Here is a 12,146-nt window from a genome sequence, read left to right on the forward strand (position 1 = left end):
TTTGTTTTGCCTTTTCTATCAACAGAAGAAATCAAGCATCTTATCAAACGTCGCTGCATTTATTTTGATGGCTTGAAGTACAGCTTCTTAGTCAGGGTGGAGTAGATGCTAGCAATCTGTTTCTTATCACGATATTCTTTGGCTTCGCTGAGTCGTTTGGATATGGCATTATTCGTTTCCGTCAGAATGTCATAAATAGAGTCCGTTTCCAGATCACAACTATGGATCGCATTGCACAGGTCCTGAATCAACCAGCTCCCTTCTTGTTTGTCCCGAAATGCTTTGTGACCTGAAAAATAAACGTGATTTATGCTGGAGAAACCTTATAGTACGTTCATACTACAGAGTTATAACCAAGTAAGGGAGGGCGGTAAAAGCCCTACAGTAGAAGTATGGATGTCTGTCAATAGTTGTTAAAATCAAACCGTCAAAATGCACCGTTTTGCTCCATTGGAACAGCTTTCTTCATTTTCGTGGTGACAGTCGTCCATACTTTAACTAGAGGGCTTTGGGGGGTCCCAAGAAAATCAATTAAAGTACCCCATTCTAATCGAAATTCTAGTACTATACTATGTTTGCTCTGATTCGCTATGAAAGTTCGACAGATAAAATGAGGGGTTCGTGAATTTTCCTATGTTTCGAGGGGTGCATCGATTAGCTTGGGACCGAAGATAGTACCAGAGCTGAGCCAAAAAGTTGAGCTCGTTTCTTCGGGACCTTCTGGTCTTAGAGTTACCTCTATGCTATTAGCGTGAATTTTCAAAAGCACAAACATCAGCTTCAACAAAACATACCATAGACGATTGGTGCAATGGTGCGATGGATATGAGTTCATGCACTGATGAACATTTGACAAGAGCGCGGTGCAGTGCTAATTAATAATGAACATTTCTAGATAGAGCTGGAATTAGGGCCTAACAGCTTTTGTAAACAATGACTTCTCTTGATGATTTCTAGAAATTCAAGGCTCACCCACGCAAACCAACATCCTCATCGAGTAGGGAAAGACTTCCCCTATCCGATGGTTAGGTTGGTATGCGTGGACGTGCCTTGAATTCCTAGAAATCATCGATAGAAGTGATTGTTTACAAAAGCTGTTACGCCCTAATAGACGAATGCACGGATGGATTTGAGTTCACTCACTCGACAAAAAGTGACCCAAAAGCGGGACCCTGTTAACTAAAAATGAACACATGAATAATACTCGCGTAACATTTGAAACGGGCCTATCAACTTTTGTACACAAAACTTGTTAAGCCTTTTTCGTGCGAACCGAATACGCCCACGTAAACTAACAACATCATCGGGTAGGGGAAATTCTCCTCTTCCCAATAGTGCTCTTGGTTTGCGTGGACGTACTTCGGTTCTCGTGAAAATGACCTAGGAAGTTGTTTACATAAGTTGATAGGCCCTTTTCAAAAGTTACGCGTGCATTATTCATGTGTTCATTTTTAGGAAACAGGGCCCCGCTGTTGTGTCACTTTTTGTCGAGTGAGTGAACTCAAATCCATCCGTGCACTCGTCTATCGATTTGAGTTCATGCACTGATAAATAGGGCGGGGTATTGCTAATTAATAATGAACATTTAGTACAAAAGGAAATCACTACTCTTTGTTTGTAGTAGCGCAGCAACCACGGAGTAGAGCCGTTCCACGCCAAATCTATTAAACTCAACCTTCTCCTTGTTATGGGTTGGGTACTGCGAAGCCGATCGATTTTATTTTGCAGGCAAATGAAAAACTGGTTGAAATTTTTTTCAAGTTTAAACCTGTTTTGCTCTGCCTTAGATGATTCCCGCCAAAAGCTCTGAGCCAGTTTGTTTGTTTGTTTGTTTGTTTACATAAATGTTTCGCCAAAGTATGTTTTAGTGCAATTGAAAACTCAGCAGAGTCATAAAAACTATGCTGGTTTTTATACTTTCATCACTGAGGTTGTTGGTTATTGTCTTTGAGTCTTACATTTAGAATTTGTTATGAAAAAGTATGGATTAGTTTTATGAGAGTATAATGCTTGACGTTGTTGCTTCTGAAGGGTTGGCTCCCGTTTGACAGTTCACACTGGCTCCCTGAGTGAGTCCGCAGTTCGGCCATTTTGGATCTTGTGATTGTTTTTTTTTTCAAAATGGCGGCTACGGTTTTTTCAATAACTTTCAGCACGAATACCTCACTTCTGATCGAAATGACGTCAAAGATAAAGTTGTAGAAAAAATGTGGTGTTTTTGGAAAAAAATATACACGGTAATTTTTTTTAAAATAATTTTGATATAAAAATTTATAAAGTGTTAAATACTTATATATTTCAAAATCTGCTGGTTCTAGTTTAAAAGGTATTGCTTGAATAATGCTCATGAAAAATGCAAACTTTTGAAATATTGTAAACCTTGAAAATTGACAATCATCGTAGAACATAAACTTTTGGTCAGTTTTTTTTTAACTTTTTATTGGTATGGTTTTTAAATAATTTGTACACAGAAATTAATATTTGAGAAATTTGAAATCGATTTCTGAGCAAAAATTTCTTTAAAAACGTGCAAACAAGAAATCTAAAAATTGCAACAAAAGTTCTTGTTCTACGATTTTTGACAATTTCCAAGTTCCCATAGTTTACAATATTACAAAAGTTTGTATTTTTTATTTAGCTTTTTTTTTCATTAAAAACAAAATATTATAAAAATTGAACATGGATATTTTATTATATTTGACTATTCAACACTTTATATGAATGTTTACACAAAATTACTAAACAAAAAATACCGAGTATATTTTTTTTCTAGGAACACTATTTTTCTCTACAACATTGTATCTGACGTCATTTTGATCAGAAGATTTAGTGATGTTCATTATTTTATTTAACGTCGGTGTCTGTTCCGCAATCTAGTGCCAATAACCAACGGATATCGATTCCCATCCATTAACGGCAATCGAATGTGGAGGAAGGAAGCTTCTTCCACACCTGGTTGGGATATCACACCCATTCAACACATATGGGCCGGGGCCAATGGCTTTACTTCCCTTCCGAAGGAAGACGTGACCTCAGAAAAATCCCACCGACCTCGGCTGGGATTGAACCCAGACCCATTGGGGTGAGAAAGCAGCCTATCACTACACTACCGGCGCCGGCCACTTAGTGATGTTTTCGTGCTACAATTTATTGGAAAATGTCAAAATGGCAAAACATTGAAAGATTCCCCATAACAAACAACTGTGCAAAGTTTCATGCAAATCGAAGAAGGACGAGTCAAAAAAATCATTTTTGTTTGCTATTTGGCCTGGAGCTGCATAGCAGTAATTTCATATTTGTATGTTTTGTGGAAGCTGATATTTTTGTGGTTTTGAAAATTCACGCTATGGAGCTATAACAAGTTACAAGGCTACGACAGTTTTCATGTTGATAATTATGGCAACAGCCTTGTAGCATGTTTTATAATTCTGTAGTCTGAACAAGGCATAATGCGCTGTCCAGACTGAGCAGTTGTAACAGGCATAACGGTTGTAAAAATAATTACAATACAGAAACCACCATCAAGATAGCGTTATAATATGTTATAACTCTGTAGTCTGAACGTACTATTAGAGTATTAAGGTTCACAATTCGAATCGTTTTTCTCTCTTTCAAACAAAGCTTACCGTGATGAGAACTCTGCACAACGAACAGATCGGGAAATTCAGGATACGGACGAATATCCGGCTGCGAGTCGACCTGATCTCTGGCACTGTATGCCATCAAGTTAACACCATCATCTACTTTTATGCCACGACAGGCTTGGATTATGAACAGTTTCGGTTTTCCAGCCATGGACTTCAAGGTAGTGGGATTGAAGTTCTCAATAAACTCGTACAAATGGTACTCTCCATCGTTGGCCACCAACTTGTCATTCTTAATACCGTGTGTAAGTATCACCACCACTAAGCAATCGGATATTTCCAGATCAGCGTTGTTTTTCACTGCAAATTAAACCGCTCACAGTAATCCGATCATCATATAAACGATTCACTACTCACGGTTTTCCGCAATCCCGTTGATTTCGCCTTTACTAATGTTGTTGTACACTTCAATATCCTCCGTTTGGAATCCGAGTTGAGGCAGAACCTGGTTTAATCTTGCTACGTCTTGGTCCGTACCGGGCCGGTCCTTGCAACCAACTTTTTCTTCGAAAGTTTCATGATTGAATATTAACACCTTGCCACGTTTCGCTCCGTTCATGGAGTACAGCTTAGCAGTAGGTATGGCTAGAATTCCGGATCCCTCCGGTTTCGGAATCGGCCCAACAGACAGGGTCTGGGCCGGTTTCGATTCGTTAAATCCAGCTGCATCTACTTCACTATTACTACCGGACCCACTAAGGGTCGGGTTTGCGTCCACCAGGTCCACCTGTTGCTCTTGCCGGAGGTTTACGGAGGGATCCATGATTTTTTTTTTCCTTTTAGCAGAATCTGACTGACAAACCGTAGAGTTTGATTTCAGATTCCGAAATGGCTAGGTGACTGAACAGTGAACGGATATATGCGCTTAATCTTGAATTTGCCCTGGACGGTGGTGGTAGTGGTATGGTGAATGGACTCTCGATAAAAGAGATAACAATGTGATGTGATTTCTGAAAAGGCGGGAATGGATAAGAGTTCCCAGGCATTCGATAAGCCTGATTATGCGAATACTATTGTGATTTAAAAATTGGTTATCAGTGAAAAATTTCCATAGGTTGAAATTCGGAAGCAATTTGAGAGTTCTGTTGTACAAGCCAATGCTGGACATTTTTTTTTTAACTCTTTATTTGTTCCAAATTCAAAATTAATTACATTTCATTTTAACCTAGGTGCTCCAGTTACTGCAGTAACGTACCAGCCTTAATTGGTATGATATATATCTAAGTATTTTTACATTGTTCATGTCTTGGCAATTCAGTATTTTAAACAGGTTTTTTAACCTGCATGTCAGTATAACAATTGATATCTTAAAACTAAAAACTAAAACTAAATCTTATCTAAGTATAAAGGGAATTAATCGTTGCAATTGAGGATTGCAACGATTTTTGCCTGAAATTATTAATTATTTTGTTGGACATTTGTGCTAAAGTCTCAACATTCGAAATTCTATGTACTTCGGTAGTACTGTACCAGGGAGGCAACTTCAAAATCATTTTCAGAACTTTGTTCTGAATCCTTTGAAGTGCTTTTTTCCTGATAGTGCAACAACAAGACCATATTGGCACAGCGTAAAGCATGGCCGGTCTAAAAACTTGTTTAAATATTAGAAGTTTATTCGTCAGGCAAAGTTTGGACTTCCTGTTTATAAGAGGATACAAACATTTAATATATTTGTTACATTAGCTTGAATGCCCTCAATGTGATCTTTAAAAGTTAATTTTTGGTCAAGTATTAATCCAAGATATTTCACTTGGTTTGACCAGGAAATTGGAACTCCGTTCATAGTGACTATGTGACTACTACTAGGTTTCAAAAACGAAGCTCTAGGCTTGTGTGGAAATATTATAAGTTGAGTTTTGGAAGCGTTGGAAGAAATCTTCCATTTTTGTAAATAAGAAGAGAAAATATCTAAACTTTTCTGCAGTCTGCTACAAATAACACGAAGACTTCTTCCTTTAGCGGAAATGCCTGTGTCATCAGCGAACAAAGATTTGTGGCAACCCTGAGGCAAATCAGGGAGGTCCGAAGTGAAAATGTTATATATGCCCAAGAATGCTACCCTGAGGAACTCCTGCTCTAACAGGTAGTCGATTAGATTTGGAATTTTGATAATTTACCTGCAGAGTTCTGTCAGTTAAATAATTTTGAACTAATTTCATAATGTAAAGTGGAAAAATAAACTTTTTCAATTTAGCAATCAAACCTTCATGCCAAACACTGTCGAATGCTTTTTCTATGTCTAGAAGAGCAACTCCAGTTGAGTGGCCTTCAGATTTGTTTGAACGAATTAAATTGGTAACTCTTAAGAGTTGATGAGTAGTTGAATGCCCAAACTGCTCATCTGCAAAAATTGAGTTCGTATTGATGTGAAGCATCATTCTATTCAAAATTATCTTTGCAAAAAGTTTACTTATTGAAGAAAGCAAACTTATTGGACGGTAGCTAGAAGCTTCAGCTGGATTTTTATCCGGCTTTAAAATTGGAACAACTTTTGCATTTTTCCATTTATCAGGAAAGTATGCCAAATGGAAACATCTGTTAAATAATTTTACCAAGAAAGACAAGGTACTCTCTGGGAGTTTTTTGATGAGGATATAGAAAATTCCATCATCACCTGGAGCTTTCATATTTTGAAACTTTTTAGTTATAGACCTTACTTCGTCCAAATCAGTCCCCCAGGAATCATCAAAAATATTTTCCCGAGAGAAAATATTCAGAAAATCCCGAGCAACCTGGTTCTCAATAGGACTTGTAAGACCCAAACTGAAATTATGGGAACTCTCGAATTGCTTAGCAAGTTTCTGAGCTTTTTCCAAATTTGTGATCAAAATTTTACCACCTTCTTTAAGCGCTGGAATAGGCTTTTGAGGTTTTTTCAAAATTTTTGTGAGTTTCCAAAAGGGTTTGGAACTCGGGTCTAATTTAGAAACATTATTTTCAAAAGTTTTGTTCCTCAGGGCAGAGAATAGCTTTTTAATTTGTTTTTGCAAATCCCGCCAGATAACTTTCATGGCAGGATCGCGTGTTCTTTGATATTGTCTCCTACGGACATTTTTAAGACGGATCAAGAGCTGAAGATCGTCGTCTATTATAATTGAATCGAATTTAACCTCGCATTTTGGTACTGAGGCAGCTCTTGCTGCAACTATAGAAGTAGTCAGAGATTCAAGAGCATAATTAATTTCATCTTTGGTTTGCAAGGGAATGTTTGGATCGAAGTTATATTCCATAAATGTTCGATACTGCTCCCAATCAGCTCTATGGTAATTGAAAGTAGAGCTGTTGGGATTAGAAATTATTTCTTGGGATATTTCAAAAGTTACTGGAAGGTGATCAGAACCGAAGTCAGCATGGGTAACCAGTTGGCTACAAAGTTGACATGAATCAGTTAAGACCAAATCAATAGTGGAGGGATTTCTTGCAGAAGAAAAGCATGTTGGGCTGTTTGGATATTGAATAGTGTAATAACCTGCAGAACAATCATCAAACAGAATATTACCATTGGAATTGCTTTGAGCATTATTCCATGAGCGGTGTTTTGCATTAAAATCACCAATAATGAAGAATTTAGACCTATGACGGGTAAGTTTCTGGAGGTCACCCTTGAGAAAATTCTTTTTCTGGCCTACGCATTGGAATGGCAAATAGGCAGCTATAAACGTAAGTTGTCCAAATTTTGTTTCAACAGAAACCCCCAAAGTTTCAAAAACTTTGGTTTCAAATGAAGAAAGAATTTTATGTTTGATTCGTCTATGAATAATGATGGCAACGCCACCAAAGGGTCCATCAAGACGATCATTTCTATAAATCAAGTAATTTGCGTCCTTCTTAACCTTATGGGCAGGTTTAAGGAACGTTTCAGTTATAACGGCAATATGCACGTTATGAACTCGCAAAAAGTTAAATAGCTCGTCTTCATTATCTTTAAGAGATCGAGCATTCCAATTTACAATATTTAATGCTTTAAAATCCATTACTGAATTTTAAAGTCATGACAATATTATTTGCAAATTTTACTCCAGTTTGAATAGCATCAAACATGGAGTTAGATTTAAGCATATCAGAAATCATTTCAATTAATGATTTCTGTAAAAATTCCGTTTTAGGGGCAGTAATGCTTCCTAAGTCAAAATTGTCAAAATTTCCGTTAGAATTACTTTGGTTAGTATTTTGATTCCTACCCGCTGCAATAGCAGCATAGGTAGCTCCATTAACTCGCTGAACATTGTTAGCAGCGAGGGGAGTAGGTACAGATGAAAAATTTGAAGCAGGGGTGATATTTGTACCTACGGGTACGAATGTAGAATTTGTTCCTCGCTGACCGTTGTTAACAGCAGAGGAATTTGTACCTGGCCGGAAACGTGGAGCGTTTCCTACCTGTCGCTTAGAACGAGATTGTAGGATCGCTTTGCGAGTCTTACATTCCCAAAAATTGGATTTGTGGTTTTCACCACAATTTTAACATTTAAATTTCTTAGGATCTTCCTTCACAGGACAGTCGTCCTTTGCGTGAGAGGAATCACCACAATTCATGCATTTAGCTGGCATGTAGCAATTTTTAGTTCCGTGACCCCATCCCTGGCACTTACGGCACTGGGTGAGGTTTTGGAAATTTCCTCCAGTCTTCCTGAAGTGTTCCCACTTCACTCGGACATGGAGCATAAGGCTAGCTTTTTCTAAGGCCTTAAGGTTGTTTAGTTCACTAGACTTGAAGTGAACTAAATAAAAATCATTAGAAATGCCGTTGCGCGAATCGCCAGGACGGGATTTCATTTTCATTTTGATTACTTGGAGTGGCACAACTCCAAGTAATTTTTCCAGTTCATCTTTGATCTGATCCAGGGATTCACCACTGGGCAGTCCTTTCATGACAACCTTGAACACACGTTCAGTTTTGGTGTCGTAAGTAAAAAATTTGTGCTTCTTCTCAGTAATATACTTGAGAAGACATTTAAATCCGTCCAAGGTTTCAGCCAATACACGGCATTCACCCCGACGTCCAATTTGTAGTGAAAACTTAACTTTCACGAAATTCAAAAGTTCCATGCGAAGAGCATGGAAATCGGAAGTGGTTATCACAATAGGGGGAATCTTTTCCTTCTTGGCATTAAGCCGGGAAAGTTTACTAGAATTTTTCTTGGATGATGGATCATTCTCATCATCCGTGAGCAAATCAAATTGATTACTCAAATTAATTTCTTCAGAAGGGGGGTTAAAAGTTTGCCCCTTTCTTTTGCGTTTAGGCGCCATGGCGGCAGTAAATTTTTATCCAAATCGACTTCCAAGCAGATTACTATAAGAATCTGAAGGATCGAAGAGGAATTTTCCAAATCGATATCCAAGAAGGATTACCTCGGGTAGGGTCCAAACAAGGATCGAAGAGGAATAAGAGTTGAACAAGGTAGAAATTTTTTTTACAGGTTGAGCACTGAAAAGTGCTGTTTAAATTTGTTGTAGCTTTAGGTAGTAGTAACACTTCCTTCAGCAAAAAGCTAATAGATCCGCACGGCAAGAGAGCACGATGCGGACTATGGCAATGCTGGACATTATATCTTGGATTCAAGCTCCTACTCTTTAGTTAACTCTTTTATCAGTCATTTGTGGTCCTGAAAAGGACCGGTGGGTTGGAAGCTTGGAAGCTAGTTAAAAACAATACAATACAAAATGCAAAATACAAAATCCTCTATGCCTGCATGACAAAAACAAATCGCGATGGTTTGAGTGTCTAAACTGTTCCTGGGCAATTTATAGCTGCTGTAAAGTAGCCCATTCCAGCGCAAAAAGGGGGGTCCTATCAAAGTCATGCGATAAGCGAAATACGGTCGTCTACTGGGGGTCGAGAACCTATCACAATCTAGGTTGCATTGTTCTGTATTATAACGCCGAGAAAGCTTGACGATCTGCCTCAATGTGACATAATAACAGCGAACGGGGGCAGAGCTTGGTGTGTAGAATCTTATCATCGTCATAACGTCATAGTCATACTTATCTGTATTGTGACTTGTAAGCGGTTGGTAAATTGGGGCGACCTTGACTTATGTAATGCAGTCGAACAGATTATAAAACTGACGCATTCATCGTGTTGGTCAGAGCGGCACATTTATGAATTTGTATACGTGATTTAGACTGAAAAAGGAGTGTCATAATCAGGCTTTTCAAATACTACGAACTTTAACATTGGTCAACAGAAATTTGTCTTATCAATTATTCATGTAATATCTTTGGTACCTGGAAACTCAAATTTACTGTCATCGATTTTATTTACAAATTGTCGATGGATTCTGGGTAAGATAAAATTAAGCCTACTATGCGTGAATTTATCACTTTTAATCACAAGGAAGTGAACAGGAATTTGGTAACGTTGTCGTGTAACCTTGAAATCTAATCAATTATGAATAATAATTTTCCATTCATTTTCAGCACAACAACCGCCAACGTTACCAAGGATGGAAACATGTTCGAATATGAACATCGCTGATGTTTGGAAAAGCTTTGAACGTTCATCCGGGAGGCAGAAAATCCTGTGGCTGTGGAATATACGCCGGGGACTTTGGAAAAGTTTCACCAGTACCACGAGAAAGCCGCCCACAAACGGTTGACGATAAAGCGCAGTCGATCGCAAACGAAGGCCAATCGACGAGTGCTTCGTTACATAAATGATGTCGCGAGGTTATAGAATAAAAACACTTGGAATCAGTAAATTGAGTTAATATATTTTTGTCTGGTTTCCTTTCAACCTATATGGTGGTCTCTTCAAAATAGTATTCATGTATCGATAGTATAAAATCTATTTGACGTCTGAATAAATCTATGTTATGAAATTGTTATGACAAGGTTTATCAATGTCATATGAATTATGCTTAAACTTTATGCGAAGATGGCAATGGCAAAAATCTATGTGGTTTGCTTAATACATTCAATATGAGTTTTTCTTCTCGTGTAGGCTTACTTATAGACCCTGATTAATTCATCACCTTTCTCGAATAATATTATAATGACTTGGGTTCTTTAATTTTGAAAAATATATTGGTTACTATTCTCATCCGAGAGGGCTTCTTTTTCTGATCACAACGATAATTTTGTCGATCCCATTTACTTCCATCTCAGTTTTAAAATCAAGATGTAAAGCCAAATAACCACCTCACTGTTTGACACAAAGTTAACAAATTGCCAGCTCACTCCCATTCAATGTTCCACCGAGGGGCGCTAAGATTGTGTTTTTTTGCTAATGTAATCACACTTATTTAAAACCGTTCCAGTGCTCCAATGTTGACAAAATTTTGGACGTCGGATCTATTTAAAATGCAGATTACGAATATGCATTTACCTCTCAATACCCCTAAAGAATCCAATTATGGGTCATTCCGCGCCAAGTGATCGAGAAAAAAAATACAAAAATGTAATTGACCTCTTTCGATTTGAACCAGATTTGGAGGAGATGTTTTATTTTGGTCTGACTTTTATGAATCTAAATTTTTGAGCAAATCGTAGCAATCCGTGTAGGGGAGCATTTTCTATTTTTCATGATTTTTAAGAAAGCACTACTTTATTTAGCAATATCGTCGGAACAAATAAAGCTACAATTAACTTTGTAGAGTATTTTTATGAGAAAATCAGGCAAGGAATCTTAATATGAATTTATTATTTAGGTACAGTGGTGCCAAATATTTTATAATTGCGTTTACAAACTTAAAACGGAATTTTCTCAGAATGAGAATATTTAAATTGCCATTCTGGCATGTTCTCCATCCCTTTTACATAAGAAACACTTATCGACAAAAAGTGATTTGTGTATGTCCGGAGGAACATAATTTTGAAGCAAAGAATGCTAAAAATTATGAGTAAAAAAACATTTTTCAATTTCCTTTTCGTTCGTTCTTCTCAGTGAAAGAACTCATTTTGCGATATTGAGAGCGTATTAGAGCGGAAACATATCATTTGATTGATGTTGTTGCCAACACTGCATGGGACATATGTCACCAAACAGCAAACATCCGTCTCGTGTCTCGCCGTAAGTCTTAGAGAGTCAGATACGCATTGTTTGATTTTAGCACACTCCTCCACCAGCGAACCAACCTGCCTCAATCGATCGATGGCCCTCACGACGACACAATGGCGATCGCAACAAACAAACCCCCTCCGGGCCCGGCCAAATGCAGTTGCTCCCTCTGTGTGAGCAGAAGCGTTCAACTTGCTCCTCCTGCTGCTCCTCTTCCATTTCTATACACGTTGGATAAATGACCACCCACTGCTACCGCCTCCTCCTCCTCCTCCTTATCCTTATGTTGCTTTTGCTTGTTATGTAAACAGCCTAAAGTGTTGGACTGCTGGCTGCTGCTGGGTCTCTCCATCTTGTTGTTATTGTTGGTCAGATAAGCAGATTTTGGAGGAGCGCAAAAAAAGATCGTAATGTTGTGGTTTGACGGTGTTTTGTTTACGCGTGGTACACAACAAAGCGAGGGAGAGAGAGAGAGAGGTAAACCCAAAAAGCGATAAAAGGAG

General features: G+C 38.0%; 2 protein-coding genes across 2 annotated transcripts in view; both read right to left on the reverse strand.

The window, feature by feature from the left end:
* LOC135699102 (alpha-protein kinase 1-like) overlaps positions 1 to 12,146 on the reverse strand; it is a 199,044-nt gene that overhangs the window by 123,771 nt on the left and 63,127 nt on the right. The gene's annotated exons all lie outside the window — the stretch shown is intronic.
* Positions 60 to 4,407, reverse strand: LOC135699046 (caspase-7-like). Its single transcript, XM_065219224.1, has 3 exons — positions 4,002 to 4,407; positions 3,627 to 3,944; positions 60 to 289 (listed from the first exon to the last, which is right to left on the reverse strand). Exons 1-3 carry the CDS (start codon positions 4,405 to 4,407, stop codon positions 60 to 62), a joined length of 954 nt encoding a protein of 317 aa, XP_065075296.1.

Source organism: Ochlerotatus camptorhynchus, unplaced genomic scaffold (assembly GCF_037179485.1).
Source record: "Ochlerotatus camptorhynchus isolate MF236.1 unplaced genomic scaffold, CSIRO-AGI_Acam_v1.1 ptg000102l, whole genome shotgun sequence".
Lineage (NCBI taxonomy): Eukaryota > Metazoa > Arthropoda > Insecta > Diptera > Culicidae > Ochlerotatus > Ochlerotatus camptorhynchus.